The sequence below is a fragment of the Canis lupus genome, chromosome 34 (assembly GCF_048164855.1).
Source record: "Canis lupus baileyi chromosome 34, mCanLup2.hap1, whole genome shotgun sequence".
Classification (NCBI taxonomy): domain Eukaryota; kingdom Metazoa; phylum Chordata; class Mammalia; order Carnivora; family Canidae; genus Canis; species Canis lupus.
The window spans coordinates 17,915,031-17,938,633 of NC_132871.1; the positions used below are offsets into that span (position 1 = coordinate 17,915,031).

The window sequence follows — 23,603 nt, forward strand, 5'->3', positions numbered from 1 at the left end:
TTATGTTAGATAAGCATAATACTAACTAATTTAAAAACCAAGATGTTATTTAGATGTACCAATGAAAGAGAAATTGTGAAAAAAGCCCTTTGAAAGTGCAACTGGCATGTTAAGATATATTAGATGTATTACGTCTTCTTGCCCTGTAACGCATCAACCTGAAGAGGGCAAGTACATGGGCCTGGTGCATGTTAATTTTTTTAACAATGTTCATGTTGTACTGAGAGACTTCTTTTCATTCAGCTTACTTTGAGATTCATCCGTTTTGTTGCATGTATATACATTTATTTATTTATTGCTGAGTAATATTTTATTTTATGGATTGACCACTTTATGGTTCATTCACCTGCCCCCCCCACCTTGTTTTTACTACTATGAATCCTATGAGCATTCATGTGCAATGAATGAGCATCCATTCTTTGTGTGGACTATATTTTTATTTCTCTTGAGAGAATACCTAGTTGTGGAATAGCTGGGTCAGATGGTAGGTGTGTGTTGAACCATTTAAGAAACTGCCAGTTTTCAAAAGTGGATTTTCCATTTTATACTCCCATCAGCAGTGCATGAAAGTTCTGGCTCCACCCCATTCCTGCCAGTACTTGGTGTGGTCCATCTTCTCCAGCTTAGCCATTCTAAGAGGTGTGTAGCATGGTATCCCTTTGTGGTTTCAATTTGCATTCTCTAATTAGTCACATTGAGCATTTTCTCGTGTGTTTAATAGCCATTTATATATCTTCTGTTTAAATATTATGTTGACATTTTATTGAATTATTTTTATTACTAAGTTGTAGTAATTCTTTATATATTCTGAATATCAATCCTCTGTCAGATGTATGTGTTGTGAATATTTCCTGCCATACTGTGGTTTGCATTTTGGTTTCTTAGTGATAGCCTTTGAGAAACAAAATTTAAATCTAGATTTAGAGTTGAATTTATTAACCTTTGGGTTATACTTTTTATATGCTATTTAAGAAATATTTACCTACTTCTAGGTTGCAAAGATTTTTCTATTCTCCCCCATGTTTTCTTTTAGAAATTTTTATTATTTTAGCTTTTACATCTAAGTCTGTACATATTTTAAGTTTGTGCATGACATAAAGTCATGGTCAGTGTTCTTTTTTTTTTCCCCTTACAGATACTCAGTTGTTGCAGCCACATTTGTTCAATGAGCTGAATATTTGTGATAAGTTTGGCATGATAGAAATAATGTGGGGTTTTGTAGGGGGGTCTGGGGATGGCAAGTTCAGAAGAATAAGCTCTGAGATGGTCTCCCACCTGAGCCGTATACCTGTTAACATTTTAGTGACTGATTCACTTCCTCCATGCTTGCACACACGTGCTCGTGTGTGTGTGTAATTATACCATAGACAAGGCTTTGTCACCTGATCTAGCTAACTTCAGGTAACATCCCTGTTTCAGATTATCATCTCAACCTCACCCTATTTCGCTGCTGCCCCCCCACCCCCCACCCAGTGGTGACCAAAAACAATTACCTGGTGTTGCTTTTAGTTTTTAGGGTTTAGCTTAGTTCTCTGCCTTTTCTTTTAAGGCTTCACCACCACCAGCAGCGCCGAATGATGATGAGTCATTATAGCACAAATTCTTTTTCAAATCCTAGTGAATCTTTTTAAAGGAACTTTCTCCCTGCATTATAAAAGTAATGTTCATTAGAGGAAATTTGAAAAATACAGGAAGTTCTAAAGAAAATGATTACCCATCGAACCGTCACTCAGGGATAAGCATAATTAACGTTTTGGTGTATTTCCATCTGGTTTTGTTTTGTTTTGTTTTGTTTTCTCTTTTTTTTATTCTGCATATATTTTTTATTGTCCCAATTATACTACATATGCAGTTCTCTGGCCTGTTTTTTACACTTGGTATTACATTTTCTTATGTCATTAAAAATCCTTTATAAACAGCATTTTAATAGCTATATAATATTGCATGCTGTGGTTATTCCACTGCAATTTATTTAACTGTTTGACTATCATTGAATATTTAATTTGTTTCCAGATTTTTGCTATAGAAGTTCTCTAAAGACTGGTATTAAATAGAAAACTCAGGACGCCTGGGTGGCTCAGCAGTTGAGCATCTGCCTTTGGCTCAGGGCTTGATCCCGGAGTCCAGGGATCAAGTCCTGTATCGGGCTCCTTGCATGGAGCCTGTTTCTCCCTCTGCCTGTGTCTCTGCCATTCTCTGTGTCTCTCATGAATAAGTAAATAAAATCTTTAAAAATAAATAAATAAATAGAAAACTCAGATTTCTAATATATTTTATATGTCAGATTTAGAGCTGTAGAATTTGTAAATCAAAGGGCATATAGTAACTCTTCTAAAATTATGGAAACATGGGCAGCCTGGGTGGCTCAGGGGTTTAGCTCTGCCTTTAGCCCAGGGTGTGATCCTGGAGACCCGGGATCGAGTCCCACATCAGGCTCCCTGCATGGAGCCTGCTTCTCCCTCTGCCTGTGTCTCTGCCTCTCTCTCTCTCTGTCTCTCTGTCTCTCTGTCTCTCTCTCTGCCTCTCTCTCTGCCTCTCATGAATAAATAAATAAAAATCTTAAAAACAAAATAAAATTATGGAAACATGTTGCCAAACAACCTTCTCAAAAGCTAGTATTAATATATACTCCCAGCAGGGGCAGCCCAGGTGGCTCAGCAGTTTAGCGCTGCCTTTAGCTCAGGGTGTGATCCTGGAGACCTGGGATCGAGTCCCACATCGGGCTCCCTCCATGGAGCCTGCTTCTCCCTCTGCCTGTGTCTCTGCCTCTCTCTCTCTCTCTCTTTCTCTCTCTCATTCTGTCTCTGTCTCTCATGAATAAAATACACACACACACACACACACACACACACACATACATACATATTCCCAGCAGTAAAGGAAGGTCTCATGGATTACATCCCTGCCAGTGTTCCATGTTTTGTATTATCATTTTGTAATCTTTGCTTATTTTATTTGGCAGATTAAAAAGTAATGATTGGATTTTGTAGTTTGCATTCCACTGAGCCATATCTCAAAATCCCCAGGTAGACAAAGCCAGAAAGGGCTTGAAAAGACCCTTTAATTGTTACTGGGTTTCTAAGCCCAGTATAAAATGACTTATCCCTGTATGGGAAGAAATGGATATTTCTATTGCTATTCTAAACGAATTCACACTATGTCCCAAAATGTGCATTAGTCTTAACTAAGCAAGCCTAAGGCTTTCCTTTGAAATTGAAAAGTTCATTATAATAGCAAAGAAAGAAATGAGGTTATTCTGAACTTATTTGTTCTTCCCGATTACCTGCTGAAGTCTAGTGATTATTTCCTCTTTTGAGTGTGCTCTCAAATTACCCTTCCAACACTGAGATGCTTAGGAACAGCCTCTTTGTATCAGTGTCTTTGCTTTTTTCCCTTCCCTAACCTTTCCCTAAAAAGGCTGTGTGCATGCTCTTGCTCTTGCCCTTACTCCCATCAGTGGGCAGCAGGAATCCTGTTGTTGGGTTTCCTACTTGCTAATAGATAGCAGGTGCAGGACATCTGTGAGAAGCCCTGGACTTATGAGACCCAGTCTTAGAGCTCGACCAGCCAGAGTTGCCCAGGTAAGCCCAGAATAGGTCACCTTCTCCCCTTAAAACTTCTGCTCCTGATCCTGTTGTCTAATTATATGGGTAACCATTTTTGCCCCCCTCAGGAAGAGTAAGCCCAGTTTCAGAGAGCCTTTAGCAGAGCTGTTGGACCAGCTATTTTATCAACTCTGGGGCCAGATCATTTGGCTTGCTAGGAGGAAATCAATAATATGGCACTGTTTTCACCCAAAGGCACATAGTGATATGTTTCTGACTCTGAGTCCTGCAGTATAACCTCCTAATGATTAAAAATTACTACATTGGGTGATGATGGGGAGCCCACTCTTCTTCAGCTTTATCATCTTTTGACCAAAACAGCAAGTCCTTTTCCCATACAGCCTCACAGTACTGTGGCTTGGGTGTTGGCAGAATAGCCACAGGATTTGGGCTAATCACAGACACAAATAATCTGAGTTACGCACTGTTCCTTGGTGAACCTGTCCTCATCAGTCTTCATGTAAGAAACCTACAAAGTGGTGTTGAAATTCTTCATTTTTTCCCCAAGCTTGATAGACCTGAATTTTCTCTGTGCTAAGCATTTATCTGCTGGTTCATCTTAGGAAATGTGAAGTCTGGGAATGGCCTTAGTTCTGTTACCGCTTCCTTCACAGTATTAGGAGTTCCCTTGATTTTTAAATGAGTGTGTTTAAGGAAAGAATGATGGGAAAGGCGAAGGGAGTAGCAGGGGTGATAGGGGTAGACATTTTGAAGGTAAAGAAAGAGGAGTGTTCATGGTTCCAATGTCTCAGATGAGAACTCTCCTAAAGACAGTATACCAAACACCTTTGATACATCGCAGCTTGCTCACCGACGGAGTTTGTTTTCATCTGTGAATGCTGATTGGTCATAAGCTCATCGAGCACAGTCTGTACATTATTTCATCTCTGTGTATCCTGTCCTCACAGGCCTCACATGTTGCCTCTATGTGTCCTACACATGTATCTGAGCTAAGTGAGTGAGTTTTTCTGCCCACCTCATTTTCCACTCACCCATCATTGCAACCTTAGTTCCCAGATAGATTTGGTCACATGGTCACATAGACTCAGTTAGATGGCCTGTTAGATACTTTGTGTGAAGTTTGAAAATTGTATTTGGTGCATATTTTTACTTATTTGTGTCAGAAGAAAGGGAAGGCAAAGTAAGAAAGGCTCAAATTCTCCAAGCTTCAAGAAGAGCCCACTAGGCTATTTTAGAATTGCAAGAGTAGTAATATTTTTATTTTAAATTATTATTCTAAATTTATGAGAACAGATGTGAGTAATCACATGTCAGATACTGAAGTGAAATTAAAGTCTTCATGGATCCCAAGCAAAAGCAAGACCATCATCACAGGCATCCTTATTCCTGCCCTTTAAAACTCCTCGGGAGTGGAAATCTGTTTTTCATTTGTAACCAGTCGAAAGCTTGAACAACATTCTGGATACAGGAGGTTCCCAGAACAAGCTTGAATCATCAACAGTCAACTTTGATATCAGCTCCAAGTCTTTCAAATACACAGCTGTTTGGCAGCCAGATTCAGGCTCTAGTTCATTTAAAAAAAAAAAAAAAAAAAAAAAAAAACGTTTTTCAGATCATTTAAAAATGTTTTATTAATGGCCACATCAACAGGCTGAAGGAGGTCAGTATGCTGAGGCGCAGATAAAAATGAGTATTGTGTTTTTTTCCTCCCAGTTGGCTCGGTGGGAGATCCTTTTTGTGCTCTAAAAAGTTATATAATTAGCATGGCACCCGCTGCTCATTGGGTAAGCCAAACTGGTTTTTAATGTTCAGAATACAAAACATGGAAATGTCATCTTCATAACACTCCATGCTGTCACTGATAGCCGAGAGCATTTCTGAATGACAGATCTGTAATAACAGTGATGATGAGAGTCACAATTAAATAGCACTCTGAGCTCAGAGCAGTGTTCCTTCAGGCCTTCTAAATCCAAAGAGGCCCTGGATGGAGGCAAGTGTGTAATTTGAATGACATTGTGTGCCGTCTTCTAGTGCAAGGAAGAAAATTGCCAGAAGTGCTGGCCAAAGCACTCACGAACGGGGTGCTTTTCCTGTGTCTCTTTTCTTAGAGAATCCCCCGATCTGGCTGGCTGGCAGGCAGGATCACACACCTTAGGCACGTTTCAATCTTCTGTTGTGCCTTTCTGCCTTCACATAAACTAGGATCTTTGATTTGACCAGACAAAGCAGGGAATTTAAATTATTCATAAGGGAAAGAGGCATGGGATGGATTATCAGGAGAATTCTCAGATCCTCCTGGGTTTATTTTGCTCTCTGGGGATTATCAAGGACTCAAAAGCAGCCCCATTACTAGTCTGTTTCCTTCCTTCAAACCCTGAGTTGGAAAGTACTCTTCTCAGCTCCCAGTGATCAGGCCCATTTATTCAAGCATTACTGGGATGCTTTTTTTTTTTTTTTTTTAAGATTTTATTTATTTATTCATGAGAGACAGAGAGAGAGACGGGCAGAGGGAGAAGAAGCAGGGTCCAAGCAGGGAGCCCGACGTAGGACTCGATCCCAGGACTCCAGGCTGAAGGCAGCATTGAGCCACCCAGGGATCCTATTACTGGGATTCTTAAAGAGTTAAGAGACTCATACCACCATCACCTCCCTCCCAACTGAAACCTTGTCACACGTGTTCTGGTTTGTGGTTAGAAGCTATTAGAGGACTCAGTGGACGATTGGACTCCTGTACTCCCGGTGGGTTGGGTAAAGGGGGTGAGAAAGAATCCATCTCTAGGCAGGGGCCCAATAGCTGACATGGAGAACTCAGTGGCAATTATTACTGTTGTTGCTGTGCAATCACTGAATGCTTGCGGTGTGCCAGGCACTATCCTTGGCTGCCTTCTCTCTGAGCTCTCTCTGAGGTAGTTACTGTTACTTCCTCATTTTACAGCTGGAGATAGTAAGACTTGGGACCTTAATTGCCCAAGGTCCCAGGGCTCGTCAATGTTACAAGTCAGTGTTACAAATTTTATTTAAACTCAAGACTGTTGTCTTCAGAAACCCAGCTATAATAAGGCCAAGTGAACCTAGCAAAAAAAGCATTCGTGTTCTCTGACTCCCCATAAAACCAAATCAAAGATATTGGAGTTAGAGGGTGGAAGAGGAGAGGAGGTAGAGAAGTCTGGTGTAATTGGTATAAGATGTGCTCCCTTGCCTTCTATACTTAAATAAAAATAAGTATGCTGTAGACAGAACAGCCTGGAGCTCAGAGCACAGGTGGTGCAGCAGCAGCGCTTCCCAATCATAGATGTGATGCTTTTCCAGTCACCCAGAGCCTTGGTGTCAGGCCGACTGTCCACAGTTTATATTTCCTGTGAGTCTTGGCCAGGTCAATCCCACCACCCTGGACGTTGACTGTTAGCTCACTGCTTGTGAAGAAATAGCTTTTTGGCCAGAAATCTCTTCAGTGTAGCAGGCCTCATTTATTCTCGCAGATCCATTCCTTTTTTTTTCCTTTTTTAAAATTGTATTTATTCATGAGAGCTGCAGAGAGAGAGAGAGAGAGAGGCAGAGACACAGGCAGAGGGAGAAGCAGGCTTCCTTGCTGGGGACCCCAATGTGTGGGACTCAATCCTGGGACCGGGGATCACACCCTAAGCTGAAGGCAGATGCTCAACCACTGAGCCACCCAGGCGTCCCTCCCAGATCCATTCCTAATGTTAAATCTCCTCTACTGATCATGGCTCTGGCCTGCATTGCAACTGAAAAAATGCCTTCAGCTCAGAAACCTTTTTTGGGGGGGTGGGGTGGGGGTTATTTGGGTATTTATATAGGATTGGTTACCTCCATATGCAGGGGTTTTGACTAGTGTAATTACATGTGACTTAATGCCATGCAGCAGTGTCCTGCTTGATGCAATTAGATTTCTTGAATATTTCTTGAGAGCTTACTTACGTGCCAGACTCCATGCCAGGCACTCTGTGGAGGGACATGACATAGCACCATAGCTCCTCTGGCCCATCTTTTGAATTCTGTATATTTACTAAAATGTTCTTAATTGTTGACCTTTACCATCCCTTTATCTTTGTTATGGATATTCACTGTCTTGCTCATTTTTTAAAAATCATCTAGTTCTCTTAAACTTGACAAATAATCCATGTTTATTTTGCCTCAAACCAGCGGAGAAAGGCTCTACTGTCATGCTAATCATTTTGGAAGGGCCCCCTTGACTTTTCCTTCTGAACCTTTTCCTGACTTCCCTATCTGGTGGCACTGTTTTTTGTACTTCCTTATGAAAAGCACACTTGCCAATTTACAGTAAAGAAGCAAATAGCAAGTAGTTTGCAGGGTGTGCTGCATAAATACTTCTGTAGACTAAGAATTGTTTATCCAGCCTGGCCTCCTTTATTAAATTTTCACTGAAATCAAGAGATCTAAGAAGCTAAGTTAGTCTTAAAACCTTGTCAGAGATCAACAGACTAGGTATAACGGTCAGTCACTGAAGAAACCATCCTGAAGGAAATTGCTGGGTACATCTTTTTTATTAGTGACTCTTAGATAAGAAAAATGCATGACCCCCACAGTCTTGGTAAGTTCTGCACTTGATGGTGAAGTCACACATGTGGGAGTTGCTATTGGACGTCCTCAGCGTGTTTTTCAATGTCATCAAATTTTTGAGTATGGCTCTAAAAGATGGATTCCATGACCTACGCACGAAAATCATTTTCGTTATTTGACAGTCCTACAGCATGTGTTTGAACACAGGCCAAAAGTTGTTTTGAGCATTTAGGATAGGATTCTGTATTCCACTAGTCTCCTTTTGAGGCTTGTCCTAGGTATGCCCTTTGTGGTGGAGGTGGTGTTGCACCATTGCAGGGTGAGCTTCATGGCTAAGTCGAGGGTCTTTCCAGTTTTGGTGAGCTATAAATACTTGGAATTTTTCAATTAGGATGGTTTGGTTTCTATGCCAGGTGATGAATGCCATTTACCTTATTGGGTCTGTTGAAGGGAGGGTTCCTTCCTGAAACAGTGTGGTAATGAGCACCATAAATCAATGCTCTAGACCCAGAAAATGAACAAAGTGGTTGCTAAAAGTATGAATGTTGACTTTAAAAAATCTGCCAGGATCAGATGAGAAGGAATCACGTAGCAGTTGCATTGTAAGGACCATCTTACAGCCATAGGAAGAGTTGTGCATTCAGATCAACTGTGGGGTTTTTGAAAAGGCATCCACGGGAAACAGATAAGACTGAATTTCAGATTTCCCGCCTTGCTTGTGGCCATCTTCAGGTTGAAAAAGCAATTTTGTAGAAATACATAGAAACATTTTTAGCCCTCATTTTAAATATCATGCGAATAATGAATGCTTTCACATACTGTTGCCTTTTTAGGATGTGGTAATCCAAAGGAAGCTTCTCGCACTCACTCTCAGTGCGAGTCTTCTTCTTTTTTTTTTTCTTTTTCTTAAGATTATTTATTTGAGAGAGAGAGTACATGCAAGCACCCTCAAGTGGGGGGAGGCGCAGAGGGAGAAACTCACAGCAGACCCTCTACCCCCACCCCCCTGCCCTGGAGCATGGAGGGCTATGCAGGGCTCAATCTTACAACCCTGAGATTATGACCTGAGCTGAAACCAAGAGTGGGGTGGTTAACTGACTGAGCCACCCAGGTACCCCTCTTCATGCTTTTCAACCCTGTTAGTGTCAGTACTTGGGAGAATCATACAACTCCAAGCCTCAAAAGCAAATGGATGCTTTTTTGGTGGGTGGGGGTGGGGCTAGAGTTTTTTAATTTTTTGTTTTTACATTATTCTGAATAAAAGCCCTGTCCCCAATCTAGCATCCTGGCAAGTGCTGCCTGATGTGCTCTAATAAATGTATACTTCTTTCTGATGCCCATCCACAACCTATCAAATGCCTAGTAACAAGGTTTATTTTCTGTGCAGCTGTGTATTTTATAAATAGCCATTTGCTGAAGTAATTTCAGGAAAGTCCAATTTGAGGATTTATGATGCCTTTGCCAAAGACAAAGGGTCACCCACACTAGACTGTAAATACATTTACTTATAGGCCATTTCTCTGAAATGGATCAAAAGAGAAAATATGTGCTCAATCTCATTTATCATTAAATTTAATCGTCTTAAGGCACTACCTGTGGAAAAAGCCAGGGAAGATTCTGTTTTCGTGTCTCACCGAGAGGACGCCGGTATTAACATTTAGTGCTCATTAGTCCTTCACAGCTTTCTTCTTCATTGGGCGGGTATTTTAAACCGAGTTAGAAGTGATCACGTTCCCTTTAAATTTGCTAATTTTTAACATAGCTTCCCCTGGAGATGATGATACATACAAATTGATAGGAACCTCAAAGCATAATTCATGCTGCTTTTGTGATCACCCCACTAACGTTTAAAGAATTCTGTGGTTATCTGCTCACCTTATGTCATTGTAGCTGTACTACCATGGCTAGCTCTCTTGATTAGGAGCAGGCGTCCTTTAAAATTTGTAAGCAAACAATTATCCTTTCTCACTTCTGAGGCAGCGCATTTGGGTGTGTTGAGCTGAACAACATGTTCAATTTGTTGGCCAGACTCAGAGCTTCCTTTTGAAGTGGAGCCACCCTGCAGCCTGCCCATGTTAGTAGTTGGCCACCTCCCCAGGGCAGGACATAACCTGAGTCAGTCTCCGGTACGTTCACAGCAGAATGTTACCTCTGCACTGAGGTTTTAGCTGAAGTGAGAGATCTGTGTTTAATCAACACCTGTACTAGGCTATCAGATGCTTCCCAGGGCCAGTCAGAGTTCAGTCACAGAATCACCCATCCTAGCACTTGACAAAGACCCCTTTAGGGCATCGGGAAGCAGTCTGTATAGGCCATTCATTTCTCCAGGTTCTTTGGGCATCTTGTATTGAGGTAAATCATCAGGAAACAATGTACCTCGGCTATAATATTTCAGCTCCCAGCAGAAATGCTATCACTTAGGTAAGATTTAATATGGTGCCTTCAGCACATAGGAGAACAAATCTTCATTTTTGCACCACGTAGTTGGAAGACACTTATATGAAAAAAAGTTTCTGCCCTTTACAACATAGAGTTGTTGTAGACATTACTCAGTGTCCCTTATAAAGGGACTTCCATACAGAATTTCTCCTTGATATAAATGCCAAGGGAAAAACATCTGCCTTGCATGTTTCTTTTTTGATAAAGAACCGTATCAGGCAATACTTTCCTTTTTTTTTTTTTTTTTTTTTTTTGCCTGAGCTGCAAGCAAACAAAGCTAAATTCAGTGCTCAGTGAGAGTAACTGACATCTCACATATGTATAGTATCTTTTTCTCTGTTCCCTTTAATTTCTGTTATTTTTGATAATCAAATGTTCGGTTGTATAGTTTAGCTTTGAACTACTTACCGTCCTTTTTTGCAAAAATTAATGCAAATGGCAAGGAAGATGATAGTTGCCCATAATGATTAGAGATTGTAACAATGTGTGCCTTGAAGTGAACTGTCATTACCTTGAAACTCGACCCATCCAGGAATGCTGCAGGTATGTGTGCCACCCCCACGTCCCCACAGTTGTCTATTGATCTGTGTAAATACACCTACCATGACGTAAGATCAAGAGCCCAACTGGACATTGATCGAATCCATATCTTAGAGGTACTCTTTGCATTTTTAGTGTAACTGGCTTGGCATGTTGATTTGGGAACCTGATGCACCGAAGAGTGGTATCTGTCACAGAAACGTTGAGTCTGGGTTTTCCACAGGAAACCCTGACGCACGCCAGACTTTCAAACACGAGTGACGTTAATGAAGACTGCTTCTGTACTTCTATCAGTGGATTTCAATCAAGACGCATACACAGAAACCCCTAACTAGCAAGAATGCTTAGTAGTTTTTCCTGCTGCTAAAGAACAGGAACTTTGAATAGGCTGTAATGTTTCTGCTTCTACCAGCTGGAGTCCTGCCTCTAGTTTTTATGTGGTCATTCCATTTCCCTCTTGGCCTATCAGTAAAAATCAATTCCGTAAATATGTCCACTGGACACTCTAAATACTGAAAAGGACTGCCACCCGTGAAAATACAGTTCCACAAACGTGACAGGAAGCAGAGCCCTTACACGATAATCTGTTCACTCATGATTTACCACAGTTAGGACATAACAATCGATTTCGTACGTGTGGGCAAAACAGTATTCAAATTTTATGTATTAAGCTCTGAAATATGACAAAATGGTGCCATTTTAAAAGTTCTAGATGGTAGGTACATGTGAATTTGTTTTATTACTCTTTGAACTTTCCTGTATATTGAAGTGTTTTTCATGATTTTCCAAAGTATGCACTAGAGGAAAAAAGCATGTTTGTTTAGGGGGAAAGTGGGCAGAGTGGGTGAGAAGAAACAATCATGTTCTCTATTTGGGCAGCATGTAGATTTGCAAGAGGTTTTTGTTAAAGGAACTTTGTTAGGATTGTTTCCAGGTGAAAACTATTTTTGTAGCCAGCAAAGGCAGTTATTTATGATAATATTTTTGCCTATGATTTATTCACAGGTGTAAGCATTGTACAGAGTATGAGAAATTTCTTTGCAAGGCTCTGCACATGCATCTCTAATTTAGGTGTCAGCTGTGTGAAACCCTGTGCAGTCAGACTGCTTGTTCCCTATGAGCTGTAAATCTAAAAGGTCCTTCAGCCTGCTCAGTAACCAGTGGGATGCGTCAAAGTCCTTAGCCTGAGGTTCCAGCTGCAGAAAAACCTGTAGACACCAGTGTAAAGGTCAAATTCTTGAAGATATATCAAGATATTTTATTTCAAGAAATTGTGTGTGTGTGTGTTCATGCATGTGCACGTGTGTTCGTGCATGTGCGTGTGTTCATGCACATGTGTGTTCATTATATGAACACAACTAGATTAGTCACTGCCCATGTTTTCTTGTTAAAGACAACTGTATGGCTTCGTGATCTATTTATTTGACATCAACCGTAAGCTCTGTGATGCTGCATGGCTTGGTAGAGACTAGAATTCTGGATGCTGTCAGCTTATACTTTGCCAGGCCATAGGTATATTTCTGGGTGTCTGAAGGTGCAATCCTGAAAGGAATTTTCACTTTCACCTTTTAGGAGACTCACTGATCCAAAAGGCTCTTTTGAGGCAAGTTAAAGGCAGGGCCAGGGTGTGGGGGCGATGGGCTAGGTATATGACTCACAGTCCTGGAGCATGGCACAGGGTGTGTGGAAATCTGTGCTTTGAAGAGAGCTTCCATTTCAAGCAGGGCCTTGGGGCACAGTGCTGAGGGATACAGCAGGGGCTCTTAACCTTTATTCCTGCCATCATCGCACAAATCATTATATATGAGCCACACCCCCATCTATAACATCTCCCACTGCACGCAGCGCTTAAGTACCAGGGGCAGGCACGTCACTGGGGGAAAGAAGTCTTCCTTGAGAAGAGTGCACCTCAGCTCACCCTGCAGTTTGAGAACCGCCAGTCTAGAATGAAAAGCAGTCGTCTAGAAGCGTCAGTTCCAGGTTTGGGTGTCATTTCTGCCATCAAAGGCTCCTGGGACAGGCCTGGCGCCTAGTAGGTGATCAATAAGTATTTATGGAGTGCCGAGTGAATCAGCCAGCTGTGTAATCTTACGCAGGCCGCTTGATCTTTTTGGCTTCGGTTTCTTCACCTGAGGAAGGAGGGAAATGGATTAGGTGACCCCCGGGGCCCCTGTCAGTTGTAAAATCATATGATTCTGTGATTGGGCCTTTACCGCAGAGAAGACGAATTTGACAGGAGCGTGAACGATGGAGAGAGTGAGAACAAGAGGGGGGAAATGCTCCTTCCTGTGACTTAGGCCCCGGTTTCTTGTCCTCCTGAAGCGGAGCTGCGGAGCCCAGAGGAAGCTTCCGTGGACCCGGGGGTCGGTGTGGTTCGCTGACCTAAGACTGAGCCCTAGAGAGACGTGCGTGAACCCCGCGTGCGGGCAGCCTCGGGCCTGGATGCAAGAGGCCTCCTCGTTCTCCTCCTGGTGCTTTCGCTTGCGGCCTTCCTTGGTGTCCTTCGGCTTATGGTTGCTTTGGCGTCGTTTTCCACATCTCATTAAATACGATGATTTTCTCTCTGAGCAACACATTCATCTGCCAAGGATTACACCCGGGTAATAGCGCGTCCCCCTCTTGCGGCCTTGTCCTCTTGCGCGTCTGTGGCTCTGGGCGCGCCGCTCTCCGTGCCTAGTGTGTGGTGTGGGCATGAAACAGCCTTTGTTCATCGGGTCGTTTGTTCTCCTCGTGCGGCAGATAACGGGGACGTGCCTTTGGTCAGCGATGGCAGAGCCGTAGAGAAGTGGGCGATCTGAGGACACTTAGCAGGCCGAGCCCACAGGTCGTGGCGGTGGCTGTCACGGCCACCTGCCGCGTGGGGGGCAGAGAGACAAGTGAATCTGAGGAGGAAAGGGATGTGTTCTGTTCTGCCCATGCTGGGTTTTCCGGAGTCTGCACATTGCATGGAGAGATGCTGTGTAGACAGTTGGATGATGGGTCTAAACCTCTGGGGGGCACGTACCTGGGTTTGGGTTACGCACTTGGAATTACTCCTCGAGAAGGAGAAGGGAGATGAGGGGGGCCGCAGATTGGGACTACAGGGCCGGGCGGACGGGAGTGGCTGGCGCACAGGGAAAGGGCGGCCCGGGAGCTGGGGTGACAGGGTCTCGGAAGCCTGGACAGAGCCAGACTTGCAGAATTGTCACTCCTTTGTCTTCAGTCACGCGGGCGTGCATTCACTCGCTCGCGTGCCAGGTGCTGTCTGTGCTGGCAAGCTGCAGGTCTTTGCCCTTCGGGAGCCTCGCGGCTGGTAGATGGGACGGACACTGAAGTAACACACTGCGTTGGTACGGAACGTGACGTGCTGGGTGTGGGGCTAGAGGCCAGGAGGCTGCGCTGGAAAGCGGCCGGCCCTCGGCTGGCTGCCTCTCCCCTTCTTTCCTGGCCTCCCGCAAAAGGGCAAGTCAAGTGAGGGAGAGGGGGAGTGGAGATTCGCCAGCAGCGAGGGAAGCTGGCTCCCCAACACGCTGCAGCCCCCCAGGAGCACCTCTCTGTTCCCGCCCTCCCTGTTTCCCTCTTTACCAGGCCTGACCCACCAGCACACAAACGTTTCTCTTCACCCATCTTAAAAAGCCCTCTCTTTCCCCACCTCCGATTACAGCGGTTTCTCTCCAGGCCTTACAGCTGAACTCCTCAGAAGTGCCCCCAGCTGCAGTCCCTTTCTTCCCTCTGTCTCCTGAGCCCACTGGTGACAGGGCTCTGACAGACCCCCTCCGCCCACACTGCGCCTTTGCAAAGCCACCCCTGGGCAGGGAGGGCAGGCCCGAGACAACGAGGAGAGCAGCAGACAGTGTGGGACACTTGAAGGGGGGGAGGCAGGTAGAAGCAGGTCTTCAGGGGGTCATGCCAAGGATTTAAAATTTTAAGAATCCTGGGGGAGGGACACCTGGGTGGCACAGTGGTTGAGCATCTGCCTTTGGCTCAGGTTGTGATCCCGGGCTCTTCCCTCCTGCCTTCTTCCCTCTCTCCCCTCCTTTCCTCCCCACTTCCCTCTGGCTGGCCCACCCCTGCACCCCTTCTCATCGCTGCCACCACCACCATCACCTGTCTCTTCACCAGCTGACGTGCCCTTTTGCCCCCTGCACAGCACCATCCCTGCATTCCACGGGGGACTTGGGCAAGGGTGCCGAAGGTGGGCGAGAGGCACCCAGAAACAACCAACTGGCAGCCTGAGGAGAGACATTCAGACAGAAGAAAGTCTCTCTGCCGCCCATTCCTTCCAAGATCAGAAAAACTTGTCACCCCGCCTCTACAGTGATGCTCCCTCTGCCTGTGTCTCTGCCTCTCTCTCTCTCTCTCTCTGTCTTTCATGAACAAATAAATCTTAAAAAAAAAAAAAAAAAAGAATTCCAGGGGAAGGTGCCAGAGTGGCTCAATTAAGCATCTGACTGTTGATCTCAGGGCTCAGGTCTTGATCTCAGGGTGGTGAGTTCAAGCCTTGCGTTGAGCTCCATACTGGGTGAGGAACCTACTTAAAAAAAATAAATAAATAAAATTAAAAAAAAAAAAAAAGAGGGGAAGAACAAAATGGAGTCTTTGAGCAAGGGAGTGGGATGATCAGATTTCCAGATAACAAGCTGGCTGGCTCCTGAGCAGATCATGACCTTGAATGTGGCGAGACCAGTTAGAAGCATCTACAGACTCAGACTAGGACTCACAGTGGTTCAGGTAAGGACTGGGCCCTGGAGAAGACAAGGGTTACATTCCTTCAGTTCTACATTTAGTTCAGATGCACTAATCAGCTGTATGATTTTTGGGTATGTCCCTTACCCTCTCTGAGCCTCAGTTTCCTTGTCTGAGAAATAATAGGACATAAGAGCCATCCCCACATCACGTGTTATTTTGAGCATAGCATAAGATAACATAAGTGAAGCATCAAGCACGTACTGGCAGACAGTAAATGCCATTAATTATTACTTTCCCCATCTCACAGTTGAGGAAACAGATGACAGATGCCAGACAAGTAGTGAGTGGATTTGAATGGAGACCTCTGTCCCCACAGCTCCAGTACCTCCTCAGGCTGTGCCAGGCTCTCTGCTGGTGTGGACAGAGATGCCCAGCAAGCTTAATGGGCACCATAGTCCCTTTCTCTCCTAAGTCTGTGGGAAGAGACTCCAGTTCAGTGCCAAGAGCAGGAAAGAAGCAAGCTGAACTGGAAATGATGACCTGATAGCCCAGCCTGTTTGAAAGTCTCCATCCTGCTCCCAATAAAGGAAAGGTTCCAGGAGGAACATTCCCCCTGGACTTCCTCGGATACTGACTGGCAGCTTCACCCTGACCTGAAGTCCTAGGTTCAAAGAAGGGCAAAGGGGGCTTGGGAGGGAGAGGCCACCTCTGGGCTAGTGTTACCCCAGCTGTGTCCTGCAACCTCAGAGCGTGGGAAATTGGCTGGCAGTCAGCCTCACTCCAGAGTATCCTGTGGTGGAGGGTATGCAGTGCCAGTGGCACTACAGTCGCTGATGCTCTTTGAGAACCAGTGGTCCCTGGGCTTCTGAGCACTTTGATCGCATCTGGTTCTTGGAGGGTGTGTGCCCCCAGTTTTTGGTGTGAGCTAAAAGACACGAATATGAAGCTAAGGAACGCACCTAGTCCTGAGTTGGCATTTTGGCTCTGGAGCCCTCCAGGAGCAACAACTTGATCAGACTGTCCTGACGTGGTACAGTAAGAAGTGCAGAAAAATGCTACATCCTATCAGATGCATACTTCATCTGCGCAGGCCTGCTGCAGCTCAGTCACCAGGAACGCTTAAGCGTTTGCTCATGTGATCGTCATCACCACCCTCAGAGCCAGCTGCTTCATTTCAGTGTCCACTGTCCCTTGCAGATGAATGAGCAAGAAGGAAGATGTTACACATGACAATCTAGATCTCTGGATTTGTCACTTTGAATGGATATAGCAAATGTACATATATTTGTATATGACATATAGCATATATGCATTTTATATATAACATTTATATCTGTGTGTGTGTGTGTGTGTGTATATTTATTTATTTATTTATTTTTAAACAAAATTGAGCCCAAATTCCTGCCTGGCTTAACCAGCTGGTGCAGAGCAGTAGTTGCTCTCTTTAAATAGGGAAGAAGCTTTCCAGCTGGGAGAACACATCTCCCTGTTTTTTCCATATACTTCCTGCTTTACTCATTGAGAGTTCCTGCAATGGTGCTTACAAATTGCTTGTGAGAGTATAAATCGGGATGACTTGAATGAAAGGGAATTTGACAATATCTATAAAATTGCAAATGCGTTTATCCTTTGACCAAGCAATTTGCTTCTAGAAATTTATTTTCATGCCCATGTATTTGCGAAATGACATAAGAACAAGGTTATTCACTGAGCATTGTTTATACTAGTGGAAGACTGAAAACAGTCTGTTCATTGAATGAGAAGGATATAGCAGACAACGGAATACTATGTAACTATTAAAAAAAAAAAAAGAATGAGAAAGCTCTCTCTGTGAGCCACTATGCAGAAATTCCAAGGTATGTTATTAAAAGAAGAGGCAAGGTGCAGAGCAACGGATATAGTATGCTACGTTTGTATTAAACAGGCTAGAAGGAACTGTGTATGTATATTTGCTAATATATGCATGAAATATCTCAGGAAGGGATGTACAAAAAGCCTATACCATTAAGGGGGGGACCAGGTAGTTGATTAATAAGAGTAGGAGGCCTAGATTTTAGAGAGCACCTTGTTGTACCTTTTGGGTTTTAACCCATGTGGTTGGTATCACCTATTTTAAAAAATAAATACTCTGCGTGAGCCCTGTAGACATTTGCCTTTGTGATGCAATATTTGCCTACAATGAAAAATAAGGGTTTGTGCTTACTGAATTTAGGAATATGTTTTTTGATGGGGTGTTTTTTTTTCTTTTTGGTTATTTTTAGGATTAAAAGTAGCTTTTTTTTTTAAGTATTTTATTTATTTTAGAGAGAAAGTGAGAGCCAGGGCTCGGGGAGGGGCACAAGGCGAGGGAGGGAGAAAACCAAGAGGACTCCTCACTGGATATGGAGCTCAACATAAGGTTCAATCTCAGGACCCTGAGATGATGACCTGAGCTGAAATCGAGAATTGGATCCTCAACCGACTGAGCCACCCGGGCACCCCAGGATTAATAGGGTTTTTAATAAGAGTTATTACTGGTAGCCTGGGTCTTGAAACTGTTAATTTCAAGTTTCAAACATTTCCTCTATAAAGTTGCACAGACTTAGTTTCTGGCCTTAAATCATACCTATTTTCAGCTTCCCTGAAATCAAGAATATCCTGTGCCATATCAATTAAAGTAAATGTACTTTCAATTAAAGGTGTTAAGTATGAGTCTGAAAAGATTAATTCTTTATAAAAGGATGACCTTCAGTAGTTAGATCCAATTAGGCATTTTTCCAACTATATTTCAACCTGATGAGACAAGTCTACTACTCACAATCAATCACTGTGATCTTTTCAAAGGCAAGTATTTTAGGTTCAGAGTCATAAAAGAATGACTTGACTAGGCAACCTCCATAGCTCGAACCATAGCTGATGTAGAGATTATGGTATTAGATATTACTTCCATAGTCTTAATGAAGAATCAGGATGTGTGTGATGATATGTTGGGTACGGTTCCTATACCTCTCTTCTTATGGCCTTAGTAGGACAAACTAATTTAGACAGGACTGACCAAAAGAAAGAGAGGAAAGGAATTGGCAGTGGCCTAAATTAACATCAAATCAGATTCCTTTTTCTTTTTTCCTCCTTTTGTCATTTCATTATTAAATATAGTATAAATACTTTACTAGTGATCATTTTTTTTTTCTTGTTGGGCTGTTTTAGTTCTAATCCAACCTTTGTTGATATACAACACCTAAAACCAAGGCTATTAAATAAAAGCATGCTTGCTGATCTTTTTATGGTGATGTGCAGAATCTTGAGGAAGATTGTTTTTCTCTCAGAAGTGAAAGGAAGCCACTGAATTTGTAAACCTGGAAAGGCCACTGAATGTGCTTGTCTAAAAAATGAAAAACAAATAATACCTACTTTGCATATCTTAAAGGTTGATTGCTGGAATCAAATGAGATTTGATTCATGAAATTTGCTAGCAGTGTTTCTCAAAAGTGTGGTCCTGTGACCATAGAAGGTGTGTGTGGGGGAGGTGGTCCTTGAGTCTCAGGGAGCCCTTGAGGTCAAACTATTTTCATAATAACATTGAGAAATTATGTGCCTTTTTCACTCTCATTATTTCAACACACTTAGAGTAGAATTTTCCAGTGGCTGGCACTATGATATGTGATCTTGCAGCAGATTGAACATAGAAGCAAAAATAAGAATCCACTTATTTATCTTAAGCCAACATTATAGAGGCTTACCAAAAATTAAAAAAAAAATTGAGAACCGCTGATATATATGAAAGTGCTATGTAAACGTGCGGTGACATTGGTAGACCGTGCCATAGTCAAGCAGCTCGTCTGCTGCAGATACTGATTGTGCATGATTCACTCCATCTCCAGGACAGAGTCCTTAGTCTGGGGTCCAAGCTGACATCTGAACCATCTTCAGTTGTCTGCAATTTCATGTATTGGTCATAGGTTTGCTTTTTTAGAGTGAGAATCCACAATTTGCAGTCCTAGGTCCTAAAAAAACAAGCAAAGCTTTAGCCATTTCTATTATCCCCTCATCCCGTTCTATCTCTAAGAAGAATAGTGACAGTCAAGGTGAGAACACTTGCGAATAATGGTTCAAGGCTCTTAGGACTGTGGTCTGGGCTTGAGCATCTCTTGAACTCTTGACCCTTACTTCCCTGCTTGTGGGAGAGTGTAGACTTAGGCCAGCTTGGCTAGGCATGGGAGAAAGGCTTTCTCTAAGTTAATACCATGGCTTTGTCATTTTTCTGGGCCTCCTGCATTTAGTGCGGTAGGAGGTCCTAGGACCTGAAGAAGCAGCCTCAGGTTGTGGACCAGAAAGGGCCCACAGACTGGTGGCATCATGATGTGGGCACTGAACATAGAGACCAGGAGTTATTACCTCGAGTTTATTTGGAGTCCCAAACTGGAGAATTAAGCAGGATTATATCAGATTCTCCTGGCACCAGACCAAGGCTGTTTGGAATGGGTATTCACGCCATCTCTGTCTCTATCTCGGACCTTTGGAAGCTGAACAAATAGTTGGGTGTCTGTAGAAATTATTATTTCATGTTTCCTACTGCAGTTTCTTATGGTATTTTTATTAACTTTAATGGTAGCATCTGTTGAGAGTTTCTCATATTTTAGTATTCTTGTGAGAATTTAAAACCATTCTAATTATAGCTCACTGCCCCATATCATTTCTTGAAATTAATATTAATGGAAAACTCATACATATCTTAAGTATTTACTTGTTTTATATTTCCCTAGTATCAGTTTTTGGATCAGATATACATACAAATGTATATATTACTGTTTCATGTAAGCATTTTATATTTATTTTAAAAAAGTTTATATATTCAATGGATAACTTCACAACATTCAGGGGTCCTGTGTAGATAAAATTTTTAATAACAAAATATATATCCTTTTTTGAGCATTTTGTTGCATGATTCAATGTGTAGTGTTGTCATAAACTTTACCACTGAGACCATCTTTCCTATTTGTTTCACTTTTAAAAATAATTGATAAAATACTATTTTTAGGAAAAATATGAAAAATGTGTCAAGTCATTTATTTTAGACTAAAATCTTCTGAAATGATTAACTATAGAATTATATGTAAGGTTATTGGTTTAGTGTAGATTTTAGAAAAGAACACTTTATTTTTGAATTTTTATAAAATACATGTTTATATAATGTAAATTCAATCAGTTCTCCCTTTGTTATTGTCATAACTCTCTCTTCTGTTTGAGGAATTACTCAGAGGTGACCCAAAGCTGTAAATGCTGTCTACATGTTAGTAACATCTTGTAAAAATTGGAATACATTTAGTTTGATTAAGCTGTAGTTCATTGGATTTTAATGTGCTATATGTTATGTATTTCAGAAACTCCAGAAAGGAACTTAATGACATACGGTTTGAGTTTACTCCAGGAAGAGGTAAGCTTTAATTGAAATTATTATTTTATTGCTCCAAAGAGCATTGAAGAAATTGATTACAAGCATGTGGTTATAATTTGCTATTCAAAAATGCTTTCTCTGAAAATGAAGAAAGGAGGATGGAAGGAAGGTAGGGAGAGAGGAAGGATTTGCAGTAATTGGGGGTAATCCAAACCGAACCTGTACTGACTACAAGAATTCCTGTGACATGCTGTATGGTTTATATACACATACAAATGAAATACATTAGCTCAGCCATGAAAATAAACTCTGGCGTGGTGACACAGGGCCTAGAGGATATTGTGATGAGTGTAGTGAGTAACATAGAGCAGTCCTAGTGAGAGGTGAGCAACAAACAAGACATCACACAAAGAAGTGCTATACTTTGGCCCTCTGCTCTCAAACCTTCTGCTTGGTCGGAACCCTGCCATTCTTGCAGCTTCAAGGCTAAACTGGTTGCTCTCTCAGCTCCTGGATGCCTAGAGTTCACAGAACCATGTCTCATTTCTTGTATCTTTAGCACTTGACTAAGTGCCTGCTATTCAGGAGGCACTTGTTTTGGTTAATCAGTGGATAAATAACACATATAAACAGGCTTTGGAGACCACAGGATTAGTTGTTAATAAGCATGTTAAGCAAAAATTGCTATTTCCACTCTTTAGTTCATAACCAGAAGAATCCAAAAAGGTGAAAATCAGATGCTAATGCTGAGACTTCCTGTTCTCCCTGACCTGGTTTCCGATTTTTAAGTATGTGAAAGCAGCTTCAATGTGTTTATTGAAAATCTTCTAAAATACCTTCTATTATTAAAATAAAATACATTAGGCTCATACATTTGAATATATTAATATACATTAAGCTAATAATACTCTGTAATTATTTTATGTAGTAGAGCTCTATGTGAATTTTGATTTGATTAAATACATCATATTAGCTAAAATTTTGAAAATCTGAACCTTCCTAGTGTGATATCTGGTCAATGAGTTAACTGCTTTGACCTCCCTGCTGTTAGAACCTGTAAGAAGGCACCAACTCAGACATGGACAGGAGCCAGAGCAAACTGTGGGGATTTCAGGAAACCATGTCTATTCATGTTCGGTTTTAAAAAAAAAAAAAACACTATTGGCCAAGCAGAATATGTTCCTGGGCCAAATGTGGGCATAGACTCGCTGACCCTCATGTCTAGTCCCCTGTCAACATCAAGATTTAATGATTCCTAGTACGTTTAAATTAAAGTAACATAGGAAGTATTTGTTACAAAATATATGCAGATAGGGCCCCAGTAAATTTGCGAATTGATCTTTCTTTCTGGGAACATCCCCATCTTGGGAGTTTAGAGTCAGTCTGTGAAATTGTACAGCACTAATTTCTATTACCCAGAAGCATTTTGTTTTGTCATAACATAAGAATATTGACCAGTCAGTAGTATGATAAAGTCAGTAACTATATGCTAAATGCTTTCAAGTACAGTAAATAAAAGAATAGATTCTTCTTTCAAGGTTTTTTTTTTTTTAATTTAATTATTTAAAATTGGCAGCAGCAAAATAAAAGTTAACTTGAATTTCGAGAGATGACAAAGAAATGAATTTCTAAGTTGAGGATTTTAGAGAAGATGGCCCTCTCAACATTACTGGACCTCTTTGCTGGCTTTAGCAGCCTTGTTTGACATTGTAGGCTGAATCTGCTTTTGTTTCCCGGATAGAAATTGTAATGTTGGCTTCCTGATGATAGCTGGCCTTCCCTGGCCAGCTAGTAAGGGGAACACCATGGATGTGTCACCGTACTTCTGTGACTACTGAAGCTGTCTGCATTCAGGTGGTGTCTGCACTGGGCATGCATTGTACTGTGTCTGTGCTGTATGCACACATAAATGTGTAATATGGCATAGAGTGAATAACATAAACATACTGAATATTCTCTGCCTTCACATGAGAGCAAGCCCTTTGCATTTATTGTGTTGCCATATATTCTGGAAACCAGAGCAAATATGATTATTTATGATGATTTTAACCTGTTTACTATTAGGCATGTTAAGCAGCTTAAAAAAATGTTACCAATTACCTTCCAGTTTCTGTTCTAAACCATTGCTGATCTCTTACTCACATGCATACAAATAACTAGTTAATGGTATACAAACATGGGATATTTCTCTTTTGGGCCAAAAATGGCCAGCATGACCCTTGTGCTATTTTAACGTGACTGATCTGGTGTTTAGGAGTCCTGAAAATCATAGGCAGTGCTATAAACTTTAATCATTTGGGAAAGTCCTTTGCTTTGGTACTGTTTTAGTGCTAGCCCTCAATGAGGATTTGCTTGATTATTCCATTTTCAACTACATTCTGTGAGCATAGCTCCTTACTCAGGTGTAAGATCTTACTGATACTTTCGAGGTGGTAGTAACACATCCAGATACTTTAATAGATGATCAGTCCATA

General features: G+C 42.0%; 1 protein-coding gene and 1 long non-coding RNA gene across 12 annotated transcripts in view; one reads left to right on the forward strand and one right to left on the reverse strand.

Annotated features, from left to right (window-relative positions):
- The window catches only part of STK39 (serine/threonine kinase 39), a 315,389-nt gene that overhangs the window by 232,910 nt on the left and 58,876 nt on the right, over positions 1–23,603 (forward strand). For all 11 annotated transcript variants that reach the window (XM_072810941.1, XM_072810948.1, XM_072810950.1 and 8 more), the window contains one exon: positions 21,116–21,168. In XM_072810941.1, coding sequence (XP_072667042.1) covers positions 21,116–21,168 — 53 coding nt within the window. The remainder of the gene's footprint in view (positions 1–21,115; positions 21,169–23,603) is intronic.
- LOC140624231 (uncharacterized) lies at positions 12,490–13,399 on the reverse strand. The gene is made up of 2 exons (XR_012023730.1): positions 13,006–13,399; positions 12,490–12,828 (listed from the first exon to the last, which is right to left on the reverse strand). It is a non-coding gene; the product is annotated as an uncharacterized lncRNA (long non-coding RNA).